General features: G+C 42.2%; 1 protein-coding gene across 2 annotated transcripts in view; it reads right to left on the bottom strand.

The window, feature by feature from the left end:
- LOC121612578 (adenylate cyclase type 6-like) overlaps nt 1-5,985 on the bottom strand; it is a 33,935-nt gene extending 27,950 nt beyond the window's left edge. The window contains exons 1-4 of one of the 2 annotated variants that reach the window (XM_041945559.1): nt 5,796-5,985; nt 5,571-5,685; nt 2,317-2,570; nt 1,252-2,191 (exon numbers count right to left, since the gene is read on the bottom strand). In XM_041945559.1, coding sequence (XP_041801493.1) covers nt 1,252-2,191; nt 2,317-2,336 — 960 coding nt within the window. In that variant the 5' untranslated portion in view covers nt 2,337-2,570; nt 5,571-5,685; nt 5,796-5,985. The remainder of the gene's footprint in view (nt 1-1,251; nt 2,192-2,316; nt 2,571-5,570; nt 5,686-5,795) is intronic. The other variant, XM_041945560.1, reaches the window with a different exon arrangement.
- Between the last annotated feature and the right edge of the window lie 11,816 nt (nt 5,986-17,801).

Genomic DNA, 17,801 nt, shown 5'->3' with positions numbered 1-17,801 from the left:
ACACTGTGGAGAAATATAAGCGGCGTCAGCTTTGTTGCGGGTTCACCGTGTAATACCACCCATCATAAACATCGTGACAGAGGAGACATTTTATATGTTCACAAACATGTCGTGATGTGTCGACTTCAGTCAAATTACAGTGATAGCTTATCAAAATATATAATTTCAATGGCTGTATACAGTATTGTCTGTGCTTATATCCTCGAATACAAATAAAAAGATTTTGACCACAAAAAATGTTTATCTCGACTCTCAGTTTTCTGTATTAAATTATCAACTATGTGTTTGAAATTTTCCACTTAAAGTCGCTTTAAATAGCTAAACAATTGCTTTAAGCCTGCAACTTACAATTATTATTATGATTCAACCCATCTGTCAATTATTCTAACAATTAATCATTTAATCGTTTGGTCTAGAGATTGTCAGACACAGTGAAAAATGCCTGTTGCAATTAACTTAAGGCCAATACAAATTCTTCGAATGTAAGCAAATCCTCACAACTGAGAAGCTTCAACTAATATTGACTGAACATATTTTGTATCTTAGAAAACTTGAAGATGTTCTGAGCTGGCAGGAATATAAAGCCACACACTAGATATTAGTAAATCAACAATGGAAAAACAATGACTGCATGTATGTGAAAGGGGTCGCTCATGGCACCGTTCTTCTCAGCTCAGCGTTAAGTTTTTCAGCTCATTGTTTTGATTTTGCTGCCTGCAACTGGACTGTTTTGGTTCTGTGACACGGCTCTCATCAACCCCATTTCCAGTCACAGCAGGCAGCTGGTTTCAGTGAAAAAGCTGTGGCAAACCCACCGGACGCTGAACTGTACTGCCCAGCACTGAGAGTGCAGACAGACAAAGCTAACACCTAGCTGGAGAACACAGTAAAGCCTTTTTCAGCTAAAGAGCCACAGGTTTCTCTCTGAGCATCGGTGATAATAATGATAATAATAATAATGCTAATGTTGCTCTGTGCCTGCTATGTAACAGCTGAACCTGGTGGATGGGACGGAGAGATGAACCTATTTTGTTTTCTATCGTGTATATTTGCGATATGGATTCAGCCAGATATACAACACCCAGAACCAGTTCGTTCTATGAGGATGCAGGCTAACATGACCGTAAGCTGTCTGAGAAGTAACATAGGAGAAAGGGAAAATGAATGTAGAACTATCAAAACCAGCAGTGTCAGTTTAGGTCAACCATGTGACGTCAAGAGTGAAACAGTAAGAGGTCGAGCCTCTCCTACCTGTTTCCAGAGGAACTTGTCTTCCTGGTTAATCTGCCAGGTGGTGACCACGTGTATGATGGACAGCACTGCTCCACTCAGCACCGCCGCTCTCATCCTCACAGGCAGCAGAGTGTAGATGATGTAGATGAAGAACACGGACCACCAGATGCCCTCTGAAGCGCTTCTGGGTGCCACCATGAGCACCCCGAACACCTGTACCGACACCAAGACTCCGATCACCAGGTAACTGACCATCCACATGTAGTCCTGGTGGAAGCCGTTGCGGTTGCACACCACCATGAGAGCCATGAAGAGCGCCATCGCCACCGAAAGGGCTGACGAATAGGCCACGTGAGGGGCGGCGTGGACACAGTGGAAGGTCAGCATGATGCCGCACACGATCACAAGTACCCCCATGAGCATGGTCAAGGAGCTCTGGTTCAGCCTAAAGAAGTAACGCTGGTACAGGCGCTCCAGTTTGCGGGACTGGAATTTTTTCGACTGGAACACCCGCACCACCCTGAGCCAGCAGTCTGCAGCCGTCACCACCCCTGCTGCGCCGTTGGGACCGTCATCGCCCATGTCCCCACTTCCTCCATTACACCCCCCTTTCCTCCCTTTCAACTCCCCATCCTCAAAGCCCAAGTCGACGGATTTCAGCCCCACCCCTTCCCCGGGAGCCCCTCCCCTTTTGCCGTAGTGGTCCTCCTGCCATCCACAACGGACGCCGAAGTTTCCCCCGCCACCCACGGCCCCCGCCACCCCTCCGCGGTGGTGCTGATGGAGGGGGGCTCCAGACGGGGGCTCCATAGCATCTGGATCCCGCAGACAGCTCATGTAACGCGGGTTGCAGAGAGATGAGCCTCCCTTCCGTTTGGACTTCTTGCCATTGCGCTCCCCCCACGCAGTCTTGCGGTCGTCCACTCTGGCGACTAGGAAACCACTGAACCAGGACATTCTGTGTGAGCAGAGGGAGGAATGTACAGTACGGGAACAGATGAAAGACAGATAACAGCTACAGCTCTGATACCATGTGGGAGGACCATTTCCTCCTCTATCCACCTGTAGGAGTTATTCATTTACCTGTTGGGGTTCTGGTACATGTCCCAGCCCTTTCCCTTGCAGCCGGTTCACTCATTTATCCCCGTGGACAAAATTTTGAAGAAGCGAGGAGGGGTTTGTAGAGGCCACGCTGCAGGGCCGCGGGACTGGATGGGGTCAAAAGGCGCACCAGTTGCTTCGCAAAGCTCCAGATGTTTGTGCCAGTGATTCGAGACCAACGTTAATGAGAGGACCAGTCTCTCCTGCCAGGTCTATCTCCACGGCTTCTGCTGCGTCTACAGGAAAAATGCACAAACACATAGAGACTGTACGGTGACAAGCAAGAAAAGCCAGAGCACAAATAGATCTGTGATGGTGTCATGGCTGAAGTGTAAGCAGTGGGGTATCAGGTGAGATCATGATCATAACAGCAACATGGATGTCTTGTCCAGTCTGTCATAGATGCTACGACTCATATTAATGAATAGGCCTGACTCATATTTGCCTCTTTTATAACTTGTTAGCAAAGATCTCCTCCATCCCAAATCTGACAGGAAATAAAACGCATCATTGTTGGCTAATGCTCATGAATCTGATTTCCTGGATAACCGGACACATCGAGAGATTTCGTCTCACATCTGAAAATTGAGACAGATTCACAGGAGAAGAACAAGCTACTTCCTACAACATGGGGGAGGAGGGGGGAGTGGGGGAGGATAGGACCCAAAATAGCTTGATGGCTCGGTTTTTTAAGGTGAACCAGAACTGGCTCAATTTGACCCCCGTGCAAAAGCACACCCTCTGGTATAAACACACAACAGCATTTGGGAGCCAGCTGGGCTGAAGATAAAGGACGACTCTTTCAAGCTCTGTTTATTATCACAATCAATGATTAAAAAATGAGTAATAAATACAGATAAATGCCACTAGACAACAGGACACTGTCAAGACAAATATCTGGACAGTAACGGGAGACACAGCATGACAGGATCTGTGGGCCCTGCAGCACTGAACCAGAAGTTGTTCAGAAATTACTAAAAATCAAGCTAACAATACTTCCCCTTTAGCATTATATAATATATATATATATCACAGACATACATGTAATTATATCAGTCTGCTGTTGCCGGAGGATATGTAAAGATGCGCCGTGAGCACTTTATCTTAATCTTTAACATCTCTGTCCACTTGACATGACAGATAATGAAGATGGGTTAAATACAAGGAGTAGTTCACCATCAATGTATGAAAGTATTGTATGTTTTATTTAAGTTTATATCTGATATACTATCTGACATACGTGCAATGTATGCAGTGTCTTATAAGCCCATGTGGGCTGGACACATTTGCAGGACCTTCATTCATTCATTCACCTACAAGCCGATACTTCCCTTATTAAGAGGAGTGGGACCAACCGATCACCTTTAAATAAAGTTGCCTTTATTGTCTGCCTTCATGTTTCCCTATAAGAGAATGATCCCAGCGAGCGACACTGTCTTGTAGGGAAGAACAAAGATTTTACATGTGGGAAAAAGACAGCGCTGGTATCGGATTGAGAATTGGTATCAGCAGATAACCTGAGTTGAGGTATATTGTATCAGTGCATCTCATTTTCTGTATAAGGCTATTGTGGTTATAATCCTGATAGAAAATATCGAAAATATTCCCCTTACGCTCTCTAGGGGCTGAAAGGCATTTCTTTGATATTCACTTATGGGTTTATGCTGACCTGGTCACATTGTACAGTATTTAAATCTCCAATATTACTATAACAACCCTTCAGCATTTCAAGTTCATATAATAATAATAGTATAGTAGTGCATTCATTCGTCCTAATTGAATTATAAAACCTCCACATATGCCTCAGCAACTGCCACCAGCTGATCTTACCAGGCCTCCAGACGCCCTGAGCTCCACACAGTGCGGAGAGACGCGCAAACGCAACGCAGCCGCGGCCGCCGCCGCCGCTGCAGCCGCTTCTGCCGCCGCCGCCGCCTCCTCGACCGGCATTTTCACCGGAGAGGCACGCTGTGTTGTTGAAGCAAAAATAGCATTTCCTCGCTATATCTTGCCTGCATGCGCCTTCTCTGGCACGTATCCGGCCAAGCCATACCCCCCGCCCCCCCGCCAGCGGATCGACAAGATTCAAGGAGAACCAGCCCCCCCCTTAACACACACCTCCCTTCTCCTCTCCTCCCACCTCCCCCCACCCCTCCACCTCCCCGGCTGCGTCCCTCACTCCCCTGCACAAGGTCGACCAGCTTGTGCCCATTTGCAAGCGTCGCGGTGTTGCCAGTCGGTTGGTGTGTGTTTGCACGGTGCTTGGCTGTACTCTCCGGTTTCCCCCACTAGCGTCAGGAGAGGGGAGGGGACGCGGGGAAGCGGAGAAGGGAAGGCGGGGGGTGACTGACTATTCCTAGGGGACATTTTCAACCGGACAGCCGCTACACTGGCGTTACAGCCACGGACTGCGAGCATAAAGTCATTCATTGTGGGCTTGTCCCAGTTAGACAAGTCCGAAGCTGTGCACGCATCTCTCGCTCTGCGCGGCTCAGTTGTCATCCAGATGATACAGATGCGAAAATCGATCAAGCAATTAGGGGAATCAAAGGTGTGCAACGCGCTGAACGGGCATTTGTGCATTTTCTGCGCTCTTATTTGGATCATGTGCGGATATGTTTGCGATCCGGTGTCTAAATGCCATGCACAGGCAGGCCGTGTGTGAGGGCCCGCATTCAAACAGCGTAGGCTTCTTGTTACATAACACCATGGCCTATGTGACAACCATAGCGGGGACCATAAAGCCATTCCGTTGCGTCCGGTAGTCCAAGTTAAGACACAAACACGCCTCTGTGATCAATTTACTTTAACGCAAATGTCCTGCAGCCTGCAGCAAAGCAACAGCTCGCAGTATTGGTATATTGACACGCATGAGTCTTGGGTAAATAAACAGATATAAACATGTTACTGCTGCCGCACATTCCTCAGCATCAGTCAGTGGATGGAGGACCAGCACTGGATAATACTGCATCATTTACAAAACCATGTGTGCGTGCAGAGATAAGCGGGCTTTAGATGGAGGTGTTTAAGTTTAAAGTTATGTTGTCGGAAATTATCTGCGGCTTATGTGGATCATTATGAGCATCAGATGCAGCCTCTGAATGTAGCCTATAAACACCCCTCAGGACTGTCAGCTGTAATGAGACACATAAACTGCACTGTGATGCAGCTCATTCCATTTTTCCCCCCCACACAGAAATGTTGTTATTGGCCGACAGTGGAAAACATGTACTGACCGTGTATCCTTTGCCACCACCACCAGTGTGAAGCGGAGGCCTTACAGCAACTGTCGCCAGCTATGTCATTCACTCCGGCAGAAACGGTGTATTGACAGAGATGTGGCAGAGGCGTCTACGGTTCAATGCAACAGCGTTTGAGACGTTTATGTGACAGGGGAACATATATTATATATGTCGGCCTGCAGTGTGCAGCAGCAGCTACAGTCAGAAAGACGGACTCACCGTGATCATCTTCTGTTTCTGCTCCCCGACAGGACCGCCGCAGACAATCCGACTCGGCGTGGCTGTGGGTCGGAGCGGCCAGGGTGGAGGACCATTTGTAGCCAAGCTGTCCAAGGATGGTCCGGTTAAATTGGTCACCCTGTGGTGGATCTCCTCCTGTCGTCTTCTCGCTCCACTCCCTTTCCTCTCCTCCCCCTGACCCTCTCGGCTCCAAGCACCACTGTCAAGACCAGAGACATACAAGCAACACACTTCCGGTTATTGCTTTCAAATTAAAAAAAAACCTCTTGCAACTAGCAGTAGTGGAGGAAGTGTTCACTAAACTAGGTATGGTGCAACATAACAATAATCCATCAAAAGTTAAGCATGGAAAAAGACATTTTATCTATAGCGGAATTGTGAATTTGTAATTGCTGTGACCTAGCACCCCATGTTTATAGCATTGAATAACAAATTAAAACCAAACTTGTCAGAACAGATCAGTCAGCACTTGAACATACATCATCATAGAACTACCAACAACAACAAAAGTCATCTTTGGGAAAAATCTATCTGACGTGTACTGTTTTTTTCGTTTGGTCGTATCCCATCTGCTAGCATGGAGTGGCTGGGACTTTTGATTTATACTGCAGCCAGCCACCAGGGGAGCAATAAAGAATTTTGGCTACACTTTTGGGGATCTGTCATATTGTCCATTTTTACATACAGTCAGTAGCTACAGTTAGCTTAGCTTACACTGGAAACAGGGGGAAACAGCTAGCCAAAAACCAAAGAGTAAAAACTACAATTTGCTGGTGTACGGGAGGTTTATTGGACTATTGGTTGCCTGGCAACTGCCCAAGAAATAGTCCGGCACAGGACCCCCTACAAAACAGCAAATTGTAGTTTTCACACTTCAGTATTTGTAGAGATCAAAAAAACACACTTTGGAACAAGGACATTTTGGAATAAATAATGCTGGAATAAAAAACATAAATGACTTGCAATAAACTCTGTTACTATGAAATCACTTTTTTAAATTGAATTATTCCACAATTTCATGGCTCTATTATATTTTTTCTCTATATGAGTTTTATTTCCATGGTTATAGAATAGAATTAGTCATCCATATGCCAGTCTGGCATTTCTTTACATTCATTTATACATATAAACGTATTAATTATTTATGAACATAAGACTGGTTAATATGATAAAATTTACTGTCTGTCACTAATCCACAGATATAAGTGAAACAAAGTTTAAACTAAATGTGCAGGTATACGCCCCCTCCACGCAGCCATATAAATGCTCTTATTTTGAAAACAATTTCCACTTAGTTCCGGCGTTATACTGTCTAACTTTGGGTGGTTTGACGCAGCTCTCCTCAGCCCAGGCGCGCCGCTGCTCACACCACTCTCTTTTAGTAACTCGGCACTCCCTCTAGAGGTGAAGCCGTGTCTGCGGTGAGCCCGGCTGGTCAAACGCCACCAGCTGTGAGCTCCAGCACGAGTCCCAGAAAGACAAAAAACAATGATGCAGGGGAAGGTGAAGTTCGTTTACACCTTAATTTACTGAATACAGTTTATAAATCCTGTGGGCTGACCACAATGAATGTAACCAGCTGGTGGGCAGTGAATTTGCATTGATGAAAAGTAACTAAGTACATTTACTCAAGTATAATTTTGTGATACTTCCACTATACTTGAGCAGTTCTGTTTTCTGCTACTTAATACTTCTACTTCATTACATTTCAGAGAGAAACATAGAACTCTTTGCCCAATTTTATTTGTATGAATCAAGAAATCTGTGTGTAGCTGGGGGCATCTGACAACTTTCAAATGTCTGTGAGACATTTAATTAAAGCTGCCCTGCCATAATATTTGATTTGGCCCACCACATTGTTCTGGTAAAAGAAAAGGAGAAAAAAAAGCAGTTAAAAAAATTACATGAATTATAAGGATCATAGTACCAGTTTGCATCTTCACTTGCATCTTAATAGTGCATTAGAAGGGGTGTTTTGCTTTTGGTCCTGGTCCACCATTAAGTTTCAGTTTTGGCGCTCCCAAGGAAAAAGTTTGGGCCACCCTCAACTAGATCACTGATTAATATGCTGAAACAATCTGAGGGACCGGCTCAAAAATTTTGAATGTTAGTTTAAAATCTGAATTATACAAGTCTCAAATGCAGCTACAAATCCATCAATACTGACAAACCATTTATTCACACTGAATTCTTGGAACTGAACCACCAGGCAAGTTTTGCATATTTGCACAACCTGACACACAGGTATTGTTCCAACTTACGAGAGGAGGTTGGTTTCTGGGTCTCTGGGTATGAAGCTGACTGTGTGTTTACTGTACTCTGTGTGTGTGGCAGTGGAGGCTGGACCATTCAGGGGTCTGCACAGACACTGGAGCAACAGGTGGGATGGCACGAAGGTAGCCTGGTTCCAGACCTCTGAATCCCCTTCCACCCAGTAATAGCTACAAGCAACACGCCTAAAAGTTGTTAAATCAGCGTTAACACTGTCAAATAACAAAGGTGAACGTAAATTATGTACCATGACATACCAATGACTGCTTACAGTCTTACTGATAAAATGAGCTCAAGTTAAATAAACAAATAAATTCTTGTCCACAAGGGGCAGCAGAACAAAAAAGCGTGCTCCTACTGTAGTCTTAAAAGTTGGTATGCTAATGTGTAAGTGCATTTGGCTAATATTGCTTACATCCAACACACACAGAGCAACATTGCCATCTATTGGTCAGCTGGTGTTAGTGGTGAAGTCCAATTTATTATTTACTACTAATAATATTCATTCCCCTATTAAATCTCTCTTCACAAAGAAAATCCTCAGAAAATATCCAGGTCTATAGCTACATATTTGATTTTCTTCACCTGCTCGCTAACTTAGTTGCTAACTTCCTGTTAGCAGTTTGGTGGTGGCCAGGTAGCTATAGAGTAGCTTGCTGAAAACAGCTGCCTGTTGCTGCTGAAAATAAGGCTGATAAGAGTTAGACCAAACCATACAGCAATTATGGCCTGTAAAATCAAAACTAGAATTTGAATCAATGACACTGAGTGGAATATTTTAGAGTTGAAAAATAAACTGATTTCTAAACTACGTAAAACACATTTTTGGTACTTCTCTGCATCAGTTTCTTTTTACTTTGTAGCTGGCATATCTGGAGGATGATTATTTTTAAAAACGTAAGGGTAAATGGAAAATGTAGTTAGGATACTCAAATATTGAAATGACAAACCTCTATATTACAATAATATTTCAGTTTCCAATTTCATTTTCTATTGTCTTTTTCTTTTTAACATTTAATCACGGCCTGCGTAGTATATCTGCCATTTTGTCTTTTAATTTTGAATTTTATTTTTTAATTTTAATTGTGGGTAAGATCCTTGATATGATATGCCTGCCAACATAATATATACACTATGTATGTGATTATTGGATGCTGGAGTTGATTACTGCAGAATAAAAAAGCTTCTTTAAAGCCCATACACATGCACAGTATTCCCACACAAAACTCCTGTTAGGTTAAACTTTTAACAAGAACAAGTGATTAATAAAAATATGTGCACTTTTTTCCCCTCAATATTTTAGTCTTAATTATGGACATACGCAACTGATACATTCCCAGTTGTTACATTAAACTTGTTAGGGAATTACATCTACGTTAAGTCAGTTGAACAAACACTCATTAGCTGCATTTTACAGAGTCTGACAAAGACAAGCCACCATCAGTGGTAGAAAGTAACTCAGTACATTTATTTAAGTGCAAATAACAAAGTGCGTGTACTTTACTTGTACTTACTCTACTCCACTACATTTCAGAGAGAAATGTTTTACTTTAGTACTCCTGCACATTTATCTGAAAACTACTTAGCAGATAAGGATTTTACATACAAAGCAAATAATTAGCCTATAAAGTTATGATCCATTGCAACAGATACTACTAATAAATACTATATAATGTAGTTAAAAGCACATCAAAAGGAGCTGTTCTCTACTTTTACTTAAGAAATACAATTGAAATACATCACTTGTACTTGTAATTTTATATTGTGTTGTTGCTGCTTTTATATCTGAGTAGCCTTCTTCTTCACACATGAAACAAACACAATGGGAACATTCTTTTAAAGTACAAGCAATTGTGGAATATAACTACATTTACTCAGGTTTGGGGCAGCCTGGCCTAGAGGTTGGAGAAGCGGCTTGTGACCGGAGGGTCGCCAGTTCTCTGCCAGTCCCCCACCGGACTGGCAGAGAAACTTGGGTGTGGTGGAGAATCTCCTCCCCCCTCCATTAGCCGGCTGATGTGCCCTTGAGCAAGGCACTCAACCCCCCATATGCTCCCCGGGCGCCTGATGCGGCAGCCCACTGCTCCTGTGTGTTCACTGCATGTTGCATGTGCATGTGTGAAATGCAGAGAATAATTTCCCAGTTTGGGATCAGTAAAGTGAATAAAATTAAAATTAAAAAAAAGTAGTGTACTTAGATGCAAGTTCCCAGTCCTTGTTCTTTACACAAGCTTTTCCATTTTATAAAACTTTATACTTCTACTCCACTACATCTCAAAAGGCAATGTTTTGAAAGCAGGACTTTTACTTGTAGTGGAGTATTTTCACAGAGAAGTATTGATACTTTCACTTCAGTAAAAGTACCTAAAATTGTATTTAACTGCATGAGTGCATGAATAAATGGTACATCTCACCACATGGCACTTACACCTGCCTATGGTTTAATTATTTTGTGTTACAAATCAGTTATTACGTGTTTAAAGAAACGCTTTTTTATATTCCCTTTTACATTATTTTGTATGTCTGAGGCTTATATGTGTGTATCTGAAGAAAATCTGTGCTTTCTCCTGAAACATGCAGACAAAATGTTTCACCCGGTCTCCCCTGTAGCATGAATTTAAAGATCCACTCCTTGAAGGTTCCGCATATATTTTACTGCGCTTTTCGGTCTGAATCCTCGTTTGACAAACAAATATTACACACGGACGAGAAGGAGCGGTGTTTATATAACTCAACACACCTATAAAAAAGTGAAGATTCAAAGCCTATTCTTCTATCCTGGTTAGAATTGATTCGTGTGCCAACCTTGACACCCCCGGAAAAGCCGCACACATAGTACGGACCTGAGCGGCTGCTCGAGCGATGACGCTTCAGTCCTAACGGTTTATTTTAGCTCCGGTATTTTTCCTGCTCGCTTTAGCCACATTCTCCCCCCGATGTAACACATATTTTGTTTTTACCCGGGAGTGTAAGCTAGCCATCCCTGTCACCTGAGCTTGGATTTTTACTCGCTTTTTCACCCCATATTTTGGCTCCCGCATGCCGCTTCCCCGCTGTCTTTACTGCATATAGATGTGTTTGGTGTGCCTTGTTTCCTCCAGTAACCCATGTCTGTGTGCATCCCGCCTCCCTGCGCTCTCAATAGATGGTGCAAGTCAAAATGTCCAAATCGCCCGTAGACCCACTGTCTGCTGTGGAAACAGGCTCCCAATCGCATTATTTTCAGGTAAATTCACACGCTCTGCTCCTTTATTTACACACATAACTGTTAGCATCTCTGAGTAAAGTGCCGGGGAGGAGGAACGGTTAGCTTAATGTCTTGCTACTTGTTGTTGAAAAATTGAGGCGTCGCGTTTTGGCAGCGAGATACTTCTTCTTTTTTTCCTTTTTTTCACCTCCGCCTTCACTGAAACTGCAGATTGATGCTTGATCGATGAAAAGCCAGTGGGTGCGATCATAAAGTAGGCTCACATATGCAGAATATGTCTCTCAAACACGCAAGCAGGATAACATCTCCTCAGATGTTCATACATTTGAGATCCGGCCTTTTATGGATTGTGTATTGATGTTTTATTATTTCAGTCGCATTTCCTGCTTTATCTATCATTGGCGTAAAGGTACCGACCATGACTCTGACTCACCTGTAGCCTGAATCTACAGGGCCTGTCAGCAGGCACTGCAACATCCACGCTTTCTTATTAATGGACTGTGTTGCAAGGAGCCTGAGGAAATCTGTCTTCTGCATCACACAGATCAGCATGTGCAGATAGATTCATTCAATCCTGATTTCTTTTTCATACTTGGCAAAGCTACAGCTGGTTACAGTCTTGCTCCGATGCACAGCAGCTCTTTCACACCAGCTTTCCCCAATGCAGGCGTCTATTTTGCCAAAATTGAAAAGAAAAGCATAAAAAAATCAGTAGAAGCGTAAGCTGGTTTCACGCTGTCTCTCTTTTTTCCTTCACCTGTGTGTGTCTCTTTCATCACAGCTGCCCAGGAAGTTGCCTAAACGCAAGAGCCGCTTCAAACGCTCAGATGGCAGCACGTCTTCTGACACAACATCCAGCTTCATCAAACGGCAGGTAAAAGCCCCCGGAGCCGTTCCTTATTTATGCATGCATTGTAGGCGACATCATGCCCTGCTGTATCCCAGTCATAGGCTGATGATCACACGGAGGGAACAACTGTAACTTCTGAAGAAAATGCAGGCCCTGTTGTGCCCTTAGGTCTTAATAAAGCTGGAAGGGTTTAAAGTTTCTTTTACGACAGAACAGGTGTCTCTGCATTGTTTTGCTGGCATTGGTCCAGCAGTTATGTAATTGTTCAGGTATAAACTGTTGGTTGCAAGGGTCCTCTTTTAGACTCACAATAGTTACAAAAAGACATTTTTTGGTCTTTATTTATTATCCTTGTATCCAGGACATGCACAGACACGCTCTGCATCTTCATCCTCAGGGCTGCCTCCTCAGTTTCAGTTGTTGCTTTGCCCAGTAGAGAGCAGCAAAATGCTTGAAAGTGGTACTGTGTTACATCAAAATCCCTGCACAGCCCAGTTTTTTTTTTTAATTAATGTTTTCAGGTCAAACACGTGCTGAAGACTCAGATGGAGCTTTGGTGTTACTTAAGACAATCTCTAACTGACTAACTGAGATTTCTGAGCTTCAGATTCCCCTTGTGCTGTTACTGTCAGGCTGTGTGTGAATCATACCCTCTCAACTAGATTTGCTGATTTGATGGTGTATAATCAAAACAGTTTTGGTTTACCTCCATGTACTGTTTCTTAAGATGTGTTTGATTTGATTTGGGTGTAAAGCGGAGCTCGTTGTAGTTTCACAGGGAGTCCAGCAGAGGGGAGAACTTGATTCCTGTTCAGTCAGGGCGTGAGGAGTCAAGAGGTTTCACGGGGCTGCAGACAGACTGTGCATGCAGAGCTCATCCCAAAACGCTCAATCCCCGAGGTTCATGAGCCTCGATACATCAAAGGGGGAAGGCAGAAGTTAGGAGGGAATCAAATATCCCTTCTCAAAGAGTCTGATGTTCTAATGACAGAAACTACAAGGCTCTCTCTATATTCCTGCAGGCTTTTACACTGTCTGGAGAATATGTCTCAAGTATCCATTTAGTCCTGATGAATTCATCTAACATTTAAACATACGCACACATTATATAATAACACTTAACAGCATGAAAAAGTTGAGTAATCGATTAGTTGACAGACAGAAAATTAATCTGCAGCTGTTTTGATAATTACTTAATAATTTTAAGTAATTATTCAAATCCAAATACCAAAAAGTCTTTTGACATATATGTTTTGGACTGTTGTACAAAAGAAGCAATTTAACTACTATGTCAACTTGGACTTAAAGAAAAAGCAAATGATATTTCATGACTTTTTGTAGACCAAATGATTGTTCGATTAATTGAGAAAGTAAAAAGCAGATTAAAGGCTGGTTTAAAGACTTGAGGGCTTCAACTAACATCAGTCAACTAAATCCTGAACTGAAAATCTAAACTAAATGTAGTTGATGGGAAAGAAGTTGAAATGCTTCTTCAATAGATCTGATTTCAAACCATTTCAAATCCCTTATGTTCTTCATGTATTAAATACTGTTGACCCCAAACAGGCACCTGGACCTGATGGCCTGGGCCCCTACATGTTAAAAGCTGCAGCATTGGTCATAGTGAAGCCCATCACCCACAATTGTAACATGCCACTTGGTCTTAATCAGGTTCCAGATGTTTGAAAGCAAGTTTACGTTACACATCTATTTAAAGCCGATCTGATATTAGTAATTTTAGGCCAATTGCTAATCTCTAATTGACATGCAGTCTGGTTTCCGATCAAGGAATAGCTCTGTAACCACCACTGTGAAAGTCGTGGATGATATCAAGGAGGCTATCGACAACAAACTCCCATTGGTTCCATAGCGATCTCACGAATCATTCACTGATAGTTGAACATGGTAATGTCATGTCGGACCCTGCCTGCTACAAAATGTGTTCCACAAGGATCAGTTTTGGGACCTCTGTTTTTTATAGTTTATATTAACATTTGTGATAAATTCAAATTCTGTACAGCATACAGCATGGTGGGATGGACCTACCTTACATTCCACAGGCTGTACCACCGATATATCTTAATCTATATGATAAAGGTGCAATATATTTCCTACTTAAGCCAAAAGTTTTTATTTTTGTAAAGCATTCAAAAAGCATTGCCAAAGCAAGTCTTTTCCATTATGGTTCTAGCTCCTGGAATAATCTGCAGGCCAAACTAAAACTTGTGAGTCTTGTCTCTTCAAGTGGTCACTGCTATCTGCAGTTGTTTGAATTAACTAACAAATGTATGTAGTTCAATGCTGCCTTGTTTATTGCGTTGTATCATGCAATGCATCTTTATTACACTTGATGTCATTGTGATTTGATGTTGATCTTGATGCTGCTATTTTACTCTGTCTTGGCTAGGTCTCACTTGATTCATTGTCAGAAATTCAATGGATTTATGGATAATAGATTCATCATTTAAAGTGAGACTGTGTAACGGTTTAAAGAAGAAATAATACAGTAATGCATCTTTTGCTGCTTCAGCCTTACTTGGTCTGGTATGACCACTATCTTATCATGGCCTGTTTTAAGTTCCTAAAATGGTCTCAGATTAATTTTCTTTCAATCAACTAACTGATTACTCCACTAATAGTTGCAGCTCTAAATTCATGTGTTTATACAAAATATTCAATTATTCCCAACCTTGGAAAGCCAACCTGTGAGTGGTAATATGCATTTTACTCCTTTTGAAGTTGTTAAACTAGATATGTTGTATGAGAAGTATTTGAAAAACAGAAAAATACTTTGCAAATATTATGATCCATTTGGATCACTGGTTCAAGTCATTTTTAAAGAAAAAATGCCAAATATTTCCATATTACAGCTTTCTAGTTGCGATGATTTGCTTATTTTATGTATCATATGATAGTAAATGGAATATTTCTTGGTTTTAATCAATATGAAGGAGTCATCATGGGCTCTGGGTGCTTGTGATAGACATTTTTCACAATTTCATCAACCAAATGATTATCGGCTGATCAATCTATAAGAAAATAATCAGTTGCTGCAGCCATATATCAAGTGTTGATATGCTCAACATTCAGTTCGATTTATATTCCAAATATGTTTTTTAAATAGTAAATAAAAGACAACTGGCAACCAAGTCTGCTATATTCAACATTCAGAACTGATGCATATTAAATAAAGTATAGAAATGTTAAAAATTTAGTGAAATAACTTTGAAACATTGCAGAAACCACTCCACTCCACTCGCCACTGCAACTAACGATTATTTCCATCATTATTATTATCATTGATTACTCTGATGATTATTTTCCTGATTAAAATGCCTATCACAACTTCTTCTTGAATTGCTTTTTTTCATCCCACCAGCAGTCCAAAACCAAAAAAGAGATCATATATGATAACAACACCGAACCCTCATTTTCGAGCCGCAGGAACCAGCAATATTTTGCATTCTAGCTTGAAAAATGACTCAGATAGCTTACAGTTAATTCATTTCCTTTTGATCAGCTAATCGTTGCAGCTCTGATCAAAACGTAGCTAAAAGGAAAAACACTGAAACGCTTGATTAAAATAAAGCTCCACATTAAAATCCACTCATAGGATTATATGGACTGGAGGCATGATATTCCTTTCTTAACAGGATGAGTCATTTGTTGGACACCTGCAAACATGAGATTCAGACATTATGAAAAATACCTCTACTTCCTGCATAGCACCACTGGTGTGGGGGAATGTGGAGCAGTGTAACTGAGAGACGTTAGTGAGAAGGGAAAAAAGGGCTGAGCAGACATCTTCTTCAGGAGGGGGACATTAGTTATCCTGGTCGCGGGGCTTAATGACAATCTCCAGATTCCCTGAGAATATTGCACGGCTTAAAATATTCATGATGCTCATTTTGACGGCCTCAGGCGATGTGATGTGTGGGTTCATTGTTCACACGAGCACCTTCAGCTTCTTGTCAGTCATTACCTTCTCTCTGCACGCACAACAGGCATCACCCCATCAGTGATATGACAAAGTGTTTAATGCAGAAGGAGTAAATTCCACAAACAGAGCAGATAGTTTCTTGTCTGTGATAGGGGTGGGGTGTCTATGGAGGAGCAGTGGAGTATGACTCATTTCTGCAGCAGGATACAATAAGCAGTATGCTGCCATAAGTGTGGTTATATGTGTTGTATGTAGGACATGAGGCTTTGAGACAGGAATCTGGAGCTACGTTTGTGTGGCTATAACTGCAGTGTCTCCTCTGTTTCCTCGCCACCTGTGCATGTTGAACTGGGCTTAAATAACTGAGAATGCGATGTAAATTTAGAGAGGTGGTTTCATCAAGTGGCGCAAAAGCTGTGCTGGTTGTTGTTGTTGTTGTTGTGTGTGTGTGTGTGTGTGTGTGTGTGTGTGTGTATGTGTGTGTGGCATGGGATGAGGTGGGGTAAGAATAGAAAAGAAGGTGTTGCCAGTGTCTGCTCCGGTGCAGGTCGTCCCTGGTTAAGGGATGGGACACAGTACAGCCTGTCTGCATTTTACAGGATGTAGTGTATAGAGAGGGAGGGACGGGCAGCAGCAGCAGCAGCATCATCACGTTAACTGAGTAAGTACAAATGACTTCCGACACAGACAGCTTCTTCCTCTCCCTGTGTGAAACTCCTCCTGTCTTCCCCACATATCTCTGTCCATCGCGTTGTCGCCGCTTCTTCCTTCGTTTTCCTTTGTCTTCCATCTTCACCTCCCCTTTTCTTCAGCGCTTTTGTTTCTCTCGTTCCTTCACCTGCTTCACTTTCAGATGACCGTCGTCCCATGTGCACTCTTCACAGTTCCTCGCCGAGTCTTGTGACTGATCAATTTACCATACAGTGTGCCCGATCTTGACTTTGATATTGATGTAACCACGGAGTGATTTATTGCTTTGTGCTCTGTGCATGTGTAACTTGCTGACATTGAATTACGACTGCACAGTTAATCAAACACTTTTTGAAATTGGATATTTGGCTGCTGGATTTCCAAATCGCTGGAGCTTGCAGTTTTTTGTTTTGTTTTGCTTTTTGTATGAAGGGAAGGTGTTTTAGCCTCCTGAATAATATATTCTGCCGTTGTGCAGATTCTTCTTTCTGCAAATAAAGCCGGAGAAATTTGATTTAAGCCTTGCACCCCTTGCATTTAAGTTCACATTATTTTAAAGGAGCATGATGTGTTTTCCATTTATTACAAATCATGTATACTCAGCATTACAACCAACCGTTTTTAAGGTGTGTAGTAGGTTTTTTTTTTTCTGCTATCCAGATAGCAGTGTCAGTGGCCTGGTGTCATGGCTCTAGGGATGGAGGTCTGCTGGTCCGCCACTTTGGTCTAGACTGAAATATCTCACCAAATATTTGATGGATTGCCATGAAATTTTTGAGCAGACAATCCCTAGAGGATGAATTATAATAACTTTGGTGATTCTGCGATTTTTCATTCAGTTCTATCATCAGGTCAGACTTTCAATTTGTCCTTTATTCTGGTTTATGACCAAATACCTGCAAAAACTAATGATGTTCCCTTCAGCCTCAGCTGTGCTTTGTGTCTTTCACCACAACAAGCTAAACTAAGATCAAGAACATGATCAACATTATACATGAAAAGCATCACTGTCATTGTGAGCAATTT

Source organism: Chelmon rostratus, chromosome 10 (assembly GCF_017976325.1).
Source record: "Chelmon rostratus isolate fCheRos1 chromosome 10, fCheRos1.pri, whole genome shotgun sequence".
In the NCBI taxonomy this organism is placed as follows: domain Eukaryota; kingdom Metazoa; phylum Chordata; class Actinopteri; order Chaetodontiformes; family Chaetodontidae; genus Chelmon; species Chelmon rostratus.
Note: the sequence above shows the minus strand (reverse complement) of the source record. Positions and strands in the feature narration are given on the sequence as shown.